The sequence below is a fragment of the Megascapheus bottae genome, chromosome 14 (genome assembly GCF_031878675.1).
Source record: "Megascapheus bottae isolate mThoBot1 chromosome 14, mThoBot2.hap1, whole genome shotgun sequence".
In the NCBI taxonomy this organism is placed as follows: domain Eukaryota; kingdom Metazoa; phylum Chordata; class Mammalia; order Rodentia; family Geomyidae; genus Megascapheus; species Megascapheus bottae.
The window spans coordinates 10,209,905-10,228,031 of NC_143522.1; the positions used below are offsets into that span (position 1 = coordinate 10,209,905).

The 18,127-nt window shown below is 40.8% G+C and overlaps 1 protein-coding gene across 4 annotated transcripts in view; it reads left to right on the forward strand.

Moving 5' to 3' along the window:
* The window catches only part of Rgs6 (regulator of G protein signaling 6), a 430,841-nt gene that overhangs the window by 11,387 nt on the left and 401,327 nt on the right, over positions 1-18,127 (forward strand). For all 4 annotated transcript variants that reach the window (XM_090344405.1, XM_090344408.1, XM_090344407.1 and 1 more), the window contains exon 2: positions 17,020-17,122. In XM_090344405.1, the coding sequence (XP_090200531.1) occupies positions 17,039-17,122 (84 nt within the window). In that variant the 5' untranslated portion in view covers positions 17,020-17,038. The remainder of the gene's footprint in view (positions 1-17,019; positions 17,123-18,127) is intronic.

Sequence of the window (18,127 nt, forward strand, 5' to 3'; positions counted from 1 at the left end):
CCTCCCTCCCTCCCTCCCTCCCTTCCCCTGGTCCTCCTTCCCTTTCTTATTCCTCCCCCCCCCATTTCTTTTTCTCTTTCCTTTCTTTCCCAGTCCTGGGGCTTATACTCTGGCCCTGAGTGCTGTTCCTAAGCTCCTTTGGCTCAAGGCTATCAAGGCTATCACTTGAGTCACAGTGTCACTTCCAGCTTTTTCTGTGATTAAAAATGAGTCTCATGGACTTTCTCACCCATGCTGCCTTTGAATTATGATCCTCATACCTTAGTCCCTGAGTAGCTTGGATTACTGGTGCGAATCACTGGCACCCAGCTCTATTTTTCTTATGTATTACGTGGACCTCTCTAATGTAAGGCTGAGTAGAAATGATAAAAGTGTGCTTCCTTCTATTTATCTAATCTCAACGGGAAACTTTCTTTTTGAGATAGTGTCTTGTGGTGTAGCTCAGGGCAGCCTACAGCTCCCAATTCCTCCACCTCAGGCTTCTGAGCGCTGGGATTCAGGTGTACATTTCAGTGGCAAAGTTTTAATGTTTGGCTGTGAGGTATGATAGTTGCTTTAAGTGCTTTTGCAAATGTCCTTTTCCAGATTAAGAAAGTCTAATCATGTTGTCATGAATAGAGGTTGAATTTGACCAAATGCTTAAGCAATAGTTAAATTGTGGAATATCAGACTCCTGTTTTCTCATTTTCTTTTGATTCTTGAACTACTATGTCGTCATTGCTTCAGGAGGTTTTTAAAAAATATTTTATCCAGATTTTCCAGATATTTTTGAGGGCTCTTCTGTTATATAGGTGGAGCCTCACATCAGAAATGGTATATTCTGATTGGACTATTTCTGTGCATATAATGATATAAGCCCCCGACCCCCAACCCAGGAACTATTCAATTGTTATTTTCTTGACTGAGAGTGCTTCTGGCTGGTGAGCTTTATGAACAGATTTTTTCCTTTAAGTTTTGCTGTTTGAAGAACAGGAAAAGTCTATTGCTTTCATGCTAAGTGTGGTATAATAGAGCCATGGAAGGGATGCACTCTGTGTTAAATGAAAGTGCTTAATTTTAAGGTATCCGCATACTGATTTTACCTGCTTTTCAAAAGAAAGAAAACAATGAAATCCCAAGGAATAAAGCTGACATTATTTTTTTAAAATCATAAGAAAAAGAAAAAAAAACCTGTGCTAATATTGTTCTTCTTGGGTCCCCTGAGATCAAGCCATCTTCATCTCTTACTCATTCCCTTGTTGAGTATAAAAATTGGCAAGCGTCTCTGTCACTCCTACTTCTTCTCTAACAGTCACACAATCTTTTCATGTGAAATGAGAGAATAATGAAGTATGATTTCCTCAGGCCCTAAAGGCAGTAGCGTTTGAAACTATAACCTTGACTCAATACGTAAAAAAATTGTTAAGAGAAGCACTTGAGATCTCCATACCCTAGTTCAGATGCAGTCTCTGCTGCTAACCATCACAAAGAGATTAGAGTATAACTGGACCTTGCCAGGCCTCAAGGTCATCTTCTGAAAAATAAAGTGCTTGTGCTTGTTTATCAGACATGCTTTTTTTTTTTTTAGTGCAAAGGACTATAAATAATACTTTGAACTTGCAGTTATTTGGTTCTGCTGTTGTATTGCAAAAGCAACGACAAAGAAGTAAATAGACATTTATAAAGTTTTATTTATGGACACAAATTTGAGTTCTGTACAATTTTCATGTGTCATAAAATATTATCTTTTAGTATTTTTCAACCATCCAAGAACCATGTTTTGGACATAGACCATAGGAAAATAAGCAGCTAGCTAGCGTCCCACAGACTTCAGTTTTCTGACCTTTGAACTGGTTGACTATCAAGGGGTATTCCAAAGTTCTGTTAGACTTTGATATAGTAGTCTTTAAAAGTATTTTTCTGGCTGGGGACTGGTGGCTCACACCTGTAATCCTAGCTACTTCAGGAGGCTGAGATCTGAGGACTGTGGTTCAAAGCCAGCCCAGGCACAAAAGGGGCTGTGAGACTCTTTTTTTTTTTTTTTAATATTTTTTATTGTAATTAATAAAAGGGTTACATGATATTTGCCAGATAGAAGGTGCATTAATTCACATACATTGATACCCTTTCACATGTCTTGGTACCCATTACCCTCCCCCCACCCCTCCCACCTGTCTTGGTTTCCCCCCCCTTCCCTATCAAATTTCAAATAACCAAATACAAATAAATTCAATATATCAGATAACAGAGTGAGATACTGTAACAATATGAGATACCCAAGGGACAGCAGAGGCTGTGAGACTCTTATCTCCGGTTAACCACTAGAAAACTGGAAGTGGCACTGTGGTAGAGCACTAGCTTTGAGCTGAAGAGCTCAGGGATAGCACCCAGGCCCAGAGTTCAAGCCCCATGCCTGACCAAAACAAACAACAAAAAAAGTATTTTTCTGTCTGTTTACTGGTGGCTCATGTTCTTTATCCTAGCTACTGTGGAGGCTGAAATCTGAGAATTATGTTTAAAAGCTGGACCAAGCAAGAAAATCCAGTCCATGAAGCTATTATTTCCAATTAACCTGCAAAAAGCCAGAAGTGGAGCTATGACTCAAGTGATAGAGCAATAGCCTTGAGCACAGAAGCTCAGGGACAGTGCCCAGGCCCTGAGCTCAGGCCTCAGGACCATCACTGTGTGTGTGTGTGTGTGTGTGTGTGTGTGTGTGTGTGTGTGTGTGTGTGTGTGTGTGTATGTGTATATATGCATATATATGTATATGCACACCTATCATATATAAATATATGTCTATCTAATAGTATTCAGAAGAGTCTGTTTGTTTCTTTTAGATGAACTAACAATGATAATATGTAAATTTTTTTTCTTGAGGCAAGATTGTACTATAAAGCTTAGACTTGTCTTAAATTTGAGATCCCCCTGTCCCAGCCTCCTGCGGACTAGGATTAGAAGCATGCACCACCCCTCTTGGCTATAGATTTTTGTATTACCTTTATGTCCTTTTTTTGATACTTGCTCTTTCTTTTTGTATATCCAAGTGTCTGATTTGTACATTATTCCTTTGCCTGAAGAATTTCTTTTAGCGTTTTTTTACCCCCATGACAAATCTGCCAGTTATGAACTTCCTTGTTTTTAGCAAATCTTCTGAGAATGTCTATTTTTGCCACTTTTGAGTGAAAATTTCACTAGATGTGGAATTCTTAAGGAACTGTTTTCCTTTTCTTTCAACATTTTTAGTATTTTTTAAGCTGAACTCTTGCTTATGTGGTATTTGATGGAAAAGTCTTCAGTTCCTATCCTTGTTATTTGGGTAAGGATCTAGCTTCTTTCAGAATTTGTGTGTGTGTGTGTGTGTGTGTGTACATGCGTGTTTTCAATTTGAATACAATGTATATAAATGTTATTTTTCCTTTGTTTTCATTTATTTTGATCAGTGTTTCTTAATTTTTCTGGACTTCTGTTCTATATATGTTATGAAGTTTGAAAAGTTCCCAGTCACTTTTTTTTGTTGGCTATGGGGCTTGAACTCAGGCCTGCACGCTGTCCCCGAGTCTCTTTGGGCCCAGTGCTAGTGCTCAGTCACTTGAGCTACAGCACCACTTCCAGTTATTGAGTGGTTAATTGGAGTTAAGAGTCTCATCGGGTTGCATCTGACTAAGCTGGCTTCAAACCACGATTCTCAGATCTCAGCCTCCTGAGTAGCTAGGATTACAGGCATGAGCTACCAGCTTCCAGCATCCCAGTCATTATTGATTCAAGATTTTTTTCTCCCTTCTCTTTCTTCTTTGGAATCCTGATTACACTGTGTTAAATTTATTGATACAAGAAATCTAATAACAACAGATGCTGGCTGGGATGTAGGCAGGAGGGATCACTACTACACTGTTGGTGGGAGCGCAAACTCGTTCAACCACTATGGAAAGCAGTATGGCAGTTACTCAAAAGACTAAACATAGAGCTCTCCTATGACCCAGCAATTCCGCTACTTGGCATTTACCTAATTGTCCAGAAACAAAGATATATTAAAGCTACTGGCACAACTATGTTCATTGCAGCACTATTTACCATAGTGAAAATATAGAACCAACCCAGATGCCCCTCAGTTGATGAATGGATCAGGAAGATGTGGTATTAATACACAATGGAATTCTATGCTACCATCAGAAAGAATGCCATCAGCCCATTTGTAAGGAAATGGAAAGACTTGGAAAAAATCAAATTAAGTGAAGTAAGTCAAAGTCAAAGGAACATAGGCTCCATGGTTTCCCTTATTTGTCATAATTAGTATAAACCTTGGACTCTCCTAGCAGAGATTTACAATAGGGCAAAACTTAGATACATAAAGCCATATAGGATGGATCTAAATGAAATGACCTCCAGGATATGGAAACAAGAGCCATATTATGTGTGATTGTTGCTCTTAATGTACTATGTTATTTCTCATCTCTTTTGTTGTCCCTTGGTTATCTCATATTGTTACAGTATCTTACCTTGTTATCTGATATATTGTATATATGTTTATTTGTTTATTTGAAATAGGATAGGTAAATGGGGAAAAGAAGATGGGGGGAGAGGGTAGGAGGTAGGAAATGTGGACAAAAACATGAGAAGGGCTAGCAATGTTTGTTAAATAATGCACCTTCTATCTGATGAATATAATGTAACCCCTTATCTCATATTGTTACAATATCTCACTTTGTTATCTGATACATTGAATTTATTTGTATTTGGTTATTTGAAATTTGATAGGGAAGGGGGAAAACCAAGACGGGTGGGGGGAGGTGGGGGGGAGGGTAATGGGTACCAAGACATGTGAAAGGGTATCAATGTATGTGAATTAATGCACTTTCTATCTGGCAAATATCATGTAACCCTTTTATTAATTGCAATAAAAATATTAAAAAAGATTGAAAAAATATAATGTAACCCTTTTATTAATTACAATAAAAATATAATAATAAATATATTTCTTGATACGATTGTTCTACAATTTTTAAATATTTTTTGTTTCTTTCTCTCTCTCTTTCTCTGTCTGTCTGTCTGTCTGTCTGTCTCTCTGTCTCTCTCTCTCTCATACTGGGAATTTTCTTTTGATCTTCAAGCTCACTGATTCTTTTTTTGACTAATATGCAGAGCAGCCTAGGACCAGGGAGAGCAGGTCTCAGGTGTCATGTGTTACAGTCATTTTGAGTTTTAGCATTTCCTTTATAAAGGAGCTATTGTTGCTGTATTGTTTTTAAAACTTTGGGGCTCTGCTCTATTGCCACTTAGCTTTTAAATTAAAATCTTTTTTCTTTTTCCCATATATTTTTTATTGTAATTAATAGAAGGGTTACATTATATTTGCCAGATAGAAGGTACATTACTTCACATACATTGATACGCTTTCTCATGTCTTGGTCCCCATTTCCCTCTCTCCACCCCCACCCCTCATCTTGTTTTCCCCCCTTCCCTATCCAATTTAAAATAACCAAATACAAATATATCCAATATATCAGATAACAAAGTGAGATATCTTTAACATTTTAAATATAGTTCTTTAAAATTTTCTGTCTATTAATAGCATAGGTAAATTCTAACATCAGTGGCACATCTGAATCTCAGTCTGATGAATGCTGATCTCAGAATGTGTTTTTCCTGCCTTCTAGTTTTCCATTCAAAGCCATTCATTATGTCCTGTGAAGCAGAAATGGGGGCAAATAGGCCTTTAGTGAGAGGCTTTAGTTTGGTGAGGAGTTGGGCTGTGTTGAGATTCTGTTGCTCTAGAGGTCAAGGACTTTGAATTCTGCTGGTGTCTTTGCTTTTATTCATCTCTGATTTTAGGTTTCCCTGAGTAGTCTTTCTTAGGGAGTTTGGCATTGGAATCTCCTGTTGGTGTGGTTACAGGGTCTAAGTGAACAGTAAGTTCCTATAGCTATTTTTAAGAGCAAAACTAAAATCTTTTCCCTTCAGTAAATGCAGCACCATTTTCCAGTAGAAGAGAGAGGAAAATCAAGAACATGGTGGAATAGCTGGGGCTATCTGAATATGAGGGATGAAGCATGCTCTCTCCTGGCTTCTATTACTTCAGTGGGTTCTGAAATAAGCTGGGACTCCTTGTTAGGTAATGAAGGTGGTGATATGGCCAACTTGGAAAGGTCAAAAGAAAGTTGGCTGGAAAACATGTCCTAATTGGTGGGTAGTGTTGGGTATCTCTTGTCCTCATGAAATTGAAATACAGCTAGCTGTATTATACGACATCCTCTCTGCTCTGAGGTGTTCATCTGCATGGATGTGAACTTGGAGTTGGTGGGTGTTTGAGTTCCATCAGTGAAAAGCTTTACCATAACAGCAAGACAGGGAAAGGATTTGTGAGAGCAAAAGATCTTTGCAAAGGGGAGAGATCATGACGATGTGACTTCACAATGGAACCACAGAGAGAAGGAAGGCAAGGTGGTGGTAGAAGTAGCCACAGGTAGTACAAAGGTTGCAGGGTCCATGGGTTGAATGTCTCACGGAGTTTGCAATGAATGCAGACTGAGTGAACTGGAAAGCTGGTGAGTGGGCACATGGGGGTGCTTGTGATGGAATTCAAGGTAAGGTAGTCAGATGACAGTTGAGGGGTAACAGGTTCAGGCAGGGAAATAAAAGAACCAAGAAGCCATTTTTCCCACAAGTCCTTGACTCTGATGTTGAATTCATGGAGATTGAAGAAGGAGTTAGGGATGAAGAAGGAAACCTGAGAGCTGTCGTCTACTGGCAGTGAAACCACTTATGTAGGAGGGAGGAGGACCACATCAGTGAGGGTGGGTGGAAAGATGATCTGTCACTAGAGTGGAGATTGGTGTAGGAAGAAGTGAGGGAGCAAGGAGAGCCTAGAGAATGCCTGCCTCATTTCCAGGTCTGAAGAGACAGGAAGTTAAGTCTTGGAGGCTACAGAAGAGAGAAGGTCTTAGAGGAGGGTAGATGTCTAATAAGGTGGCAGTAGGTCATTGCTGAGAGTGGAGGTGGAAGGGCACAGTGGACATGGCTATTTTGTTTACAGGAGAAGAATTCAAAGATGGAGAGAAAGTGCAGGGAGTTGGCAGGGGCCTGAGAGTGTGGATTCTGTGAATTCAGGTCACAGGACTTCCTGAAGCTATGATAATGACAGAGAGGGCAGGACTAGGAGGCACAACTGCCTGGGTTGAGTTATTGTCCTGATATAATGGTGAACTTCCCACTTTGTTCGCCTGCCTTAGTTTATAGGATCATTGTTTAACATAGGATGCATACCTCTTTTCTTTAACCACAGATCAGAAAAGCTAATTTGTTTAGACTTTTGGGGTTGAATTTATGTGTTTCAAAGCAGGTTAGTAGGGAGTGAAGTCAATCTTGCTGATAAAGTAGAATGAAGGAAACCCAGATTAGTTGAGACTCTACTCTGTTCTGTGCCAAATAAGTTGTGTAGGCAATTTAATGTAGAGCAAAACTGACATATTGGAAAGACTATAGCAGGAGTGTTTGGCTCCTTAGCTAATCTTGAACTACTTTGGGTAAGTGCCCTATGTTCTCCAGCCTCAATTTTTCTCTCATCTGTGGGCTAGAAACATCATCATTCACCTCTTATAGCTGCTTGCTGAGCTGCCCAGATGCCCACAATGAGCAGATGAAGCTGAGATCCGCCACCACGAGGTGCACAGTAATTATTCCAGTTTATAGATGCAGCAAACCAAGGCTACTCAGGATGCTTATGATGATGTGGCATTTAAATGACATTACCAGAATGGGGAACTAGTTCTAGTTGAGTTCTAGAAACTAGTTGAGTTTCTGGTTTAATACAGGTGAGCAAAGGGAGCCACACCAGCCTGTTGGCTCACCAACTGACAAATACATAAAATGAAAGTGGGTGTAATCCAGGTCAGTGGTTTCCAAACCTGGATGTGCCTCCAGCTCGCCAGGGAAGCATTTAGAGTGTACCATCCCCAGGGACGGCTCTAGGCCAACTGGATCAGAATTTCTGGAGCATGGGAACCAAGGGTTTGTGTATTGTGATTTGTTCTCTAAGTTAGTCTGAGGTTGCTAGTCAGACCAATTCTTCCTGTCTATTTTTGAGAACCATTAGATTCTATCTGAATACACCATGGTAAAGCACTGCGTACCTGCCACAGGCCCCTAAATTGGTCTTTAGGGATTGAGTGCTACTGGGAATTAGCCTTGAGATCTTTGGTGCAGTACCTGAAACAGTCACTCAGTCTGTCACTGAGCATTTGAACTTCAAGGAGATAGGAAATGTCAAGCTGGCAGGCTCTGCTGTACAGAAAGTTATTTGTTCTTTAGAGCTGTTGTTTTTCCTTCTTTCCCCTTGAGGCTTCTGCCCACTCAGTCAGATTAGAGCAAAATAAACATGCTTGTACTACTGAACTAGCATACATATTATAATTTTTTTTTCCTGACTGTGTAATATCACTGACGTTAAAAAAAAAAACTCTATTGGTTTTCATGGGCCTTGGCAAGCAATGGGATTGATGTAATTCAGAGGAGAGAATAATATCAACAGAAATTCTTATTTGGCAGCATACATGTTCATTTAGACTATGTAACAGTCTGGGTTTTATTACCTTTTCTGAATGACATTTCCTTGAATGGGGTTTTGAGGGCTTAGCACTGGGGGTTGTGGGCTGATGTTTAGGGCATTTAGCAGTGTGCAGTGATGATTCTGGTAACACTGGAGCATAATGGTAGTTGTCTTCTTAGCTCTGAGTCAGAATGTCCTGAGGAGGTCATTGCATCCCCATAGTGTGGTCTCAACCATTTGGAGTGGGGAGAGTGTGGGTGGGGAATGCTGGATTCTGACTCAGGTGCCTGTCTGCAGTCAGTCACCCATGCCACGTGGCATTGCCATAGCTTCCACCTGGCCGGTGCTCCTCACCTCCCAGCTGAGCAGCTGGAACTTTGAAGTCAAGGAGTCAGCCAAAACCTTCCTCAGATCTGCTCCTGATCTGACTTCTAAGCCCCTTCCTCTGCCTGTGCTGTGGATTTGTCCTTCCTGCTCTGCTCAGTGCTGTCTGCTGCCTGACCCTAGGCTTTGCTTGTTCCAGAGGGCTGATGTTATGAAGGAAAACAGCAGGCATTTGTTGTTAACTGCAAGTTATTAAATGCAGTGTGACTTCTTTGGAGGCAGTTGCAGGCACAATCCTGACTCTAAAGCCTGGCTAATTAGCCTGTGTCACAAACTCACTCCTGCTGTCTATCTTCCCTTTTATCCAAGTGGCTTGTGAATTTCCCAGATGGGATTGGAGTTCCTACGGTATCAGCTACATCTTGGTGGACTCTTTACCAGTTCCATCATTCACTTAGCACATTTGGGTGCCCACTCTGGATCAGGCCTTGATTTTGGTGTCTGCCCATGCAGAACCAACTTTCTGGTTGAGCAGTTCCCTAATATAGTACTTGATGTGGACCTCTGTCACCTACGCTCTCTCCTTGACTTGGTTTTTCTTGGTATTATTATTATTAGTATTAGTATTTTTGCTAGTCCTGGGCTTGAGCTCAGGGCTTGAGCACTGTCCTTAGACTTTCCTCAAGGCTAGAGCTCTTCCACTTGAGCCTCAGCACCACTTCCAGCTTTTTTCTATGTATGTGTTACTGAGGAATCAAACCCGGGTCTTTGTGCATGCTAGGCAAACACTCTACCACTAGGCCAAACTCCTGGCCTTTCAGCCTTTTTCTTGGTCTTCTTATTCTTGATGCCCACCAAGCACAGTCCTAAGCTACAGCTCTGTGTGTGTGTGTGTGTGTGTGTGTGTGTGTGTGTGTGTGTGTTTCCATCACTTAGGCTGGTGTGGAAAACTCTACTTCCTCATTGCAATCTCAGTTATTTCATCCTGCCCTGGGAAAGTCAAATCAAATAGCCACACACGTGGCAAAGTCTTTGATCTGGGCATGTTTGTCACCGATGCTGGACTGTGGACCTTTTAATGAGAGCCCCAGATATGCTGTGCATATCCTCAAGCCCAGCAGAGCACCTTGGGGAAAGGCACATTCAGTATGCTTGCACTTAGAGTACAGGTCTGGTCCCTAGAATCTGGTGGTGACTGTCATGTGAATTGCTTTATGGGAAGGGGTGATGCCAAGTTGGTCCTGTAATTTGGTCCTCTGGAGAAATTCAACATGGATTGTGTTCTGAATAGAGGAGGTGAGCTGGCATGGAAGTAGTAACAATGAAAGAGAGGTGCCATAGCACAATCTGGAAAGTCTTTGATGGCATGAGCCAATTATTTTCTACTAGTGGTTCTGACAGCTAGTTACAGAGCATGGAGAATGTAGAGCTCCCTACCCATGGGGCTTTCTACCACACTGGGACTGTGGATTGTGACAGACAAGGGAACAAAGATAGTGGTGAGGTAATGTGCTCCAGAACACACAGTTCACAGAGCCACACAGTGGTTCAGGTGTGGGCTCGCCTGCTCACAAAGGCCAACTGTAGCCTCCAACCTTTGTGTACTGTATTGGTTTGTCTTCTTTGTAGTGGAATATGGTCAGAGTACACTTTTTGTTTCCCCTATTTGTCACTAGGAATCATTATAAGAAAATAATATTGTTAACATGTTTTCATTCTATAGAGGTGCAATTGTGTTTTAACAAAAAATAGTTTTCTCAAAGGTTATAATAAAGTTCCTAGACTATTTACTGCAAATACGTACATGTAGCAGACATTTATAAAATGAACAAGGTCCCATTATCTACCATTAAGCTTAAAACACTTCTATTTATGTCTATTGGGCTTCATTTAAAAGAAATATTTTAGTACATTCCAGTAATCATAGCACTTGGGAGATCGAGGCAGGAGAATTAAAAGTTAGAGGCTGGCTTGGGATACAAAGGAGGCTTTGTCTCAAAAAATAAAACAAAAGATAGAGAAATACTTTATAGCAGATTATTATTGTTATTATTACTATTACTATTATTATTATTATTATTATTATTATTAGTGCTGTATTGGACTTGAACTCAGGGCCTCTGGGTGCTGTCTCTTAGCTTTTTCACATAGGGCTACCACTTAAGCCACAGTTCTATGTCTAATTTTTTTGCTGCTTAGTTGCTGACTGGGCTGGCTTTGAACTATGATTTTCAGATCTCAGCCTCCTGAGTAGCTAGGAATAAAGGTATAGGCCACTAGTGCTTGGCAGTATAGCATATTGTCATGATTGATCATCTGGTTATTCAATTTCACGAGCTCCAGTATTACTACCAGTAAACGTAATTATATAGTGCTGACCTACAGAGGTTTCATGTGAAGTTCTCCCTAACATTTGACTTTTGGACTAGAAGATAACTATATTACTGTTTTTGAAAGGATTCTTTTTAGACACAGGAAAATTAAAGGGCTAATGTAGGTTTCCAAACCAGTTGATAGAGGAGCCAAAAGGAAACCTTTCTAGTGAATACAAACTCACTAAGATTCCTAACTGGAGCTCCAGACTCTCCCTTAGCAACCTCCAGCCTAAGCTCAGGGACAAGGAGGCCATGTTGACCAGAAATGCTTCTGGGGTGGGCGGGGGAGGTGAGGTAAGAGGTGGAGGGAGGGTGGCGATGGTCATTTCTAGGCCATTTCCAGCTTTGTCATGATAGCAGTGATTTAGGCAGTGGAAGAGAGTATGTTTAGTAGACTGAAAGTGTACCTTTGAAAAATAAAGCAATAAAGCAAGGGAGAAGCCTCAGGGCTCTACTTCATAGATATACCCCGGTCTCCAAAGGGACTTTGTTCTTCCTGCTGTTGGGTTCTGGGACAGAGAAGTGAGTGGTCCTTGGAAAATGAAACAGTGTGTTGTTCGTTTGGCTTTAAAAAGTCACTGAGTAGAATAATAGCCAGTGTCTCTTTGTTGTAATCTATTTATGGACATACTGATAATCAAGTACAAGTGTATAGAACTGTTCTCTTTATTTCTGCCTGTGACCCAACTTGAAAGGTACTCTAACTCACATTATAAAAGCAGCAACATCACATCAATGGAGTATTTTGAGGAATTGTAGTTCCTTCTTCTCTCATTCCCTCCCTCCCTCCCTCCCTTCCTCCCTCCCTCCCTTCCTTCCTTTCTTCCTTTCTTTTTCATGCTTGTCCTGGGGCTTGAACTCAGAGCCAGGTATTGTCCCTGAACTTTTTTGCTCCAGGCTAGTCCTCTACCATTTGATCCATAGCTCCATTTCTGATATTTGGTATTAATAAATGCAATAGATGTGTGCATCTGATCATATAAAATAATATTTATCAAAATAAAATTCAGGAAATGATACCAAGAGGGTTTTTCTTCTTTGCTGCTGTTTTTGTTTTCATTGCTTTTTGTCTTATTTGTTTATCTGTCTTCAGGTGGGTAGGGGGAAGCATAGAAATGGCGAGACAAAGGATGAACAAATACAGCAGTGATACTCACTAGACACTATGTTAAAAATGACCTATACAACTTATGGGTGGGGATGGGAGAGAAAAACTGGGAGAGAGTAAGGGAAGGGGTAGTATTGTTGAAAAGAAATGTACCCTTTATCTGACTTACCTAATTGTAATACCTCTCTATATCACCATTACAATAACAATAAATAAATGTTTTTAAAAAGTGTCTCACAGATGTTCTTGCCCAGGCTGACTTCAGACCATGATCCTCAGATTTCAGCTTCCTGACCAGCTAGGATTTTAGGCATGAGCCACTTGCATTCTTTGAGACATCCATGTCTCTCCCCCATTTCTATCCAAACTTGCTTTGATGAACTGACCTTTGGTACAACTTTTTATAATTGAATGTTTTCTGATTTTTCTTTTGAATGGATGGTCTTTTTTGGCTAAGTACTTAAGTACTTACGAAAGTTTCCTTGTTGAAAAACCTGTGAAATTTGTGCAGCTAACTCTGGCAGGCTGTTAGATTAGTGATAACATTTGTAAAAGACTTTTATGGCTTTATAGTGTACTTTCTTTCTCAGCTCAGCCTATTTGACCCCTACTTGGCAGGTTCTCTGTGGGCTGTGGGATTCACAGTTTGCTGATGGAGTAAAGAAGACTAGAGTTCTAAGCATCCCCTCCCTACGCTCTCAGTAGGTTCATTTTGAAGGGAAATTAGCCAAGAGATCCCAGTGGGCTATTTAACTTCTCAAGGTCACCCAGCAAGGATGGGGTCACTCCCAAGAACTGAACTTGCTTCATTACTCAGAAATTCCACACAATTGAAATTCTCTTACTGTTATTCTGCCAAGATTTTTAAAAGGCCAAATTAATCATACTCAATCTTCTTGACTGAGCTGAAATGCACTTAATATCAAATTAACCATCTTCAGTGGCCTTTAGTACACTCATAGGACTCTAAAATGCTCACATCTATTTAGTTTCAAAATCTTTTCATCATCTCTAAGGGAGACCCCGTTATCCACTAGGGTCACTGTAACCAACCCCTGTGCTCCCCAGCTGCTGGTAGCTGCTATTTTTTTCCTGTCCCTGTGAATTTACCTGTTCTGGATATTGAGATAAAAAGACTCACAATATACAGACCTTTCATCTGTTTCCTTAAACTTAGCATAATATTTGTATGCACCCTAGTGTGTCTGAAGTTTCTTTTAAAAAAGATTTTTGTGTTTCTGTAGGCCTGAGACTGAAACTTGAACTTGGTACTTGATACTTTCACTCACTGGCTAGTGCTCTATAACTGAGCTATACCATTTCTCATGTCTTGGTCCCCATTTCCCTCCCTCCACCCCCGCCCCTCATCTTGTTTTCACCCCTTCCTTATCCAATTTAAAATAACCAAACAAGCATATATACAATATATCAGATAACAAGGTAAAAATACTGTAACAATATGAGATAACCAATGGACAGCAAAAGAGATGAGAGATAACATAGTACATTAAGGACAACAATCACTCATTACATCACTTTTGTTTCCATATCCTGGAGGTCCTCTCATTTAGCATCATCCGATATGGCCTTATGTGTCTAGGTTTTGCTCTATTGTAAATCTCTGCTAGCAGAGCCTCAAGGTTTCTAATGATTATGACAAATGAGGGAAACCATGGAGCCTATGTTCCTTTGAGTCTGGCTTACTTCATTTAATATGATTTTTTCTAAGCGTTTTCATTTCCTTACAAATGGGGCGATGTCATTCTCTCTGACAGCAGCATAGAATTCCATTGTGTATAAATATCACATCTTGTTGATCCACTCATCAAATGAGGGACATCTGGGTTGGTTCCATATCTTTGCTATGGTAAATAGTAATACAATGAACATCGTTGTGCTAGTGGATTTAGTATGTCCTTGTTTCTGGACGATTGGGTAAATGGCCAAAGAGTGGAATTACTGGGTCATAGGGGAGCTCTATGTTTAATCTTTTGAGGAACCGCCATACTGCTTTCCATAGTGGTTGAACAAGTTTACACTCCCACCAACAGTGTAGTAGTGATCCCCCCTGGCCACACCCCTTCCAGCATCTGTTGTTATTAGATTTCTTGATCCTGGCCATTCTAACTGGAGTGAGGTGGAATCTTAGAGTTGTTTTGATTTGAATTTCTTTTATGGCCAGAGATGTCGAGCATTTCTTCATGTGTCTACAGGCCATTCTTATTTCTTCTTCAGAGAAGACTCTCTTTAAGTCTTTAGCCCATCTTTTAATGGGATGGTTGTTTCTTTGGAGATTAGTTGTGGAGTGATTCAATTTTTTGAGCTGTTGATATATTTTAGATATGAGGTCTTTGTTATATGATTAGTGAAGATCTTCTCCCACTTTGTGGGCTTTCTAGTTAGTTTGCTAGCTATGTCTTTTGCCATACAGAAGCTCTGAAGTTTAATGCAGTCCCACGTGTCCAGACTTTCTCTGATTTTTTGTTTGTGAGTTCTTATTAAGAAAGTTTCAACCTGTGCCAAGGAGACCTAGTGCATCTCCTATTCCTTCTTGTAAAGTTTTCAGTGTATCTGCTTTTACCTCCAGGTCTTTGACCCATTTGGAGTTAATCCTGGTGCAGGGTGACAAAAAAGGATCCAACTTTAGTTTTCTGCAGGTGCTTAACCAGTTCTTTCAGCACCACTTGTTGAAGAGGCTGTCTTTCTTCCACTCTATTTTTTTGGCCCCCTTATCAAAGATTAGGTGGCTATAGGTCTGTGGGTTAATATCTGGGTCCTCAGTTCTATTCCATTGGTCTTCAGGCCTGTTCTTGTGCCAGTACCAAACTGATTTGGTCACTATAGCTCTGTAATAGAGTCTAAAGTTTGATATTGAAATTCCACCTGTCAGCTAGTAGGGGAGGGAATTCCTTCCCAGTGCCTTTCTGCAAGCAGAAATGGAACTGTGTCCATGGAGTTACTCACAAATTGCTGGGTTTTCTGGTTCCATGAAGCTGGCAGGTCCGAGCCATGGCTGGGTGACGGCTCTTGGATCGTGCAGGCTCTGTCTGGCTCTGTCTGGAGCTGGCAGGTCTGCACTGCTGAGAAGCACTGTCTGCTCAGGTGCGGGGCGGGTGGGGGGGGGGTGGTGTTAGGCTTTGTCTCCCTAGCGGCTCTGAGCGACTGGTGCCGCTCCACGCTGTCTTCTTGGGTATCTTAGTAAGAGCTCAGAAAGACTCACACTGAACCGTGGTCATCTTCCGCTGGAAAAAAAAACTCTGTTTATCTTTTTGAGGAACAATTGGGCTTTTATTGTGACTATACCATTTCATATTCCTATCAGTAATGTACAAAGGATCTCATTTCCCCATGTCCTGGCCAATTTTTTTGGTATTTTAATTTTTATGTTTTGTTACAGTCATTTCCATGGATATAAAGTATTATTTCTTGGCTGGGTGTGATGACTCACGCCTGTAATCCTAGCTACCTACGAGGCTGAGATCTGAGGATTGTGATTCAGAGCCATCCCGGGCATTAAGGACTGTGAGGCTCTTATCTCCAATTAATCACCAGAAAACCGGAAGTGGTGCTGTTGCTCAAGGGCGAGGGCAGTAGCTTTTGAGCTGAAGAGCTCAAGGACAATGCCCAGGCCCAGAGTTCAAGTCCAATGACAGACCAAAAAACTAAAGTATTACTTTGGGGTCTTGGTTTTCATTCTACAATGATATACTTGCATCCTAATGCATAGTGCTTTAATCAGAAAATGAACTTTGATGAGACAAAATCAGCATCAAAATGATGCCACTATCTGTTTTGAGGAGATAAGGTTGAGGATGTAAGGCATATTACTTAAGGGTAAAAAGAAGGGCTAAGGGTGTTGCCTTGTGACTAGAAGAATAGAAGCAGGCAGCGAAACCACAGTTATCTCCTGAGTTTAATTGTTTTGAAGTACGAACAGTTCAACTCATGATCTCACACTTACTAGATAGGTACACTACCAGTCAAGCCATGCCATAGCTTTAAAAACAAATCTTTTCAATGAATAATAAAAATAAGAAATTACATTGTTTTATTTCGATTGCACCTATTAGAAGACACATAAGTTTTTGCTGAGCATGGTAGTCACACAATAATCCCAGAAACAGGGGAACCTTGGGTAGGAGAATTGAGAACTTAGCCATTTGGGGCAAAAGCGAAGGCTAAACAAGAGGTTTATCTTCGGGATTGTTGTTTTTAATGTATGATGTGTGAAGTTATTTCTTTTCTTCTTTTTTTCCCTTTGGTTTATCTCATGTGGTACTGTATCTGACTTTGGTACCTGGTATATTTTATATATATATATATATATATATATGTTTATTTGTTTATTTAAATAGGGAAGGGAAGGGGAAGCATGATGTTTGGGAGGGGGTGAGGGAAAGGAAAGTGGGAGAAAACCATGGGAAAGAGTATCAAGTTTCGAGAAATAAATTACCCCCTCTATCCATTACCCTGACAATAAAATGCAATTTAAAAAAAGAACAGAAGCAAAAGGACTGGAGTCATAGATCAGATGGTGAAAGGCCCTGCCTAGCAAACACTTAATCTTGAGTTGATATTCTTGTGTGGCCCAAACAAAGAATCCAAAAGGTGCTTAGATCTTTGTATTTCACAGTGACATAAAAACGACAATGCCTTTGCGACTTAATGGTGTATTCCTTTTTTTGTTTCAGACTGAAAGAGATACTCAGGATGGCTCAGGGATCCGGAGATCAAAGAGCAGTGGGGATTGCTGACCCAGAAGATAGTTCTCCCAATATGATTGTCTACTGCAAGGTAAGATTTTTCCACAGATACTGGGTGCTTCCTGGGGTGATGTGCTCTGAGTCAGGCTAACTGATGCTGGACACAAGCCCCAGACATGTTTTCTCCTAAACTGCCTCCACCAACAGGAACATTTATTCATGCCCTCTTGTTGGCTGATTCTAAAATCCAAAGAACTTAGGTTTCCTACTGGAAAACTTGGCCCTGAGAGCTTGATACATTTTACGCCACTAAGGTTTGTGTAAACCTTCAGTTTGCCTGAGCAATGCAGTGGGGAATATATTCTCCTTCAGTGTAAAGGTTTTCATACAACTGTGTAAGACTTCCTAACGGAAAGTTCAATGAACTCACCAGATGCATGAGGTAAAGCTAGATGTTGGAGGAGAGACAGAAGCGTCTCTGCATGCCATGCTTGTAGTTGGTTAGGAGGTAGAAGATGCTCAAAAATAGCTGCAATAGGGCTCAAGCGTTGATTTCCAGAGGCATCACATAGCCTTGGAAGGGGAGGCAAAGTCTTCAGGTTCAGAGGTCCTGGTGACTTGGGCAGCCGTGGCCTTGGACTTGGTTGGAAATGTATGTAGAGAGCAGAGGCCAAGACCATTCCAAGTGATGAAATCAATTCAGCAAAAGCACTGAAAGAAGAAAGGGGAACGGCCCCCAGAGTCCACTGGTATGGGCATACAATGCGTTTTGTGAAATTGGTTAGTAGAGGTAAGACTATGGCAGGAGAAACATCGTTGTTAAGCCAGATGTTAAGAGGATTGAATCATAGGCATTTTCTTCATGAAAGACTTGTTTGTTAAGACTTGTGAAGAAAGTGTCTGCTTGAGACTAGGAGACTTGGCCTGGAGTGTCAAATGGGTTGGTGCATGATGGGATAGAAGTTGCTGGGAAAACATTGCTGCATCTGTGACTTAGGGGAGGAGGGCATTGATACCCTACAGGGTGAAGAGGGACTAACGAAAGAGTGATAGGTCTGAAAATGGAGTGACTATGGAGTTAAGAGGCAAGTTGGGG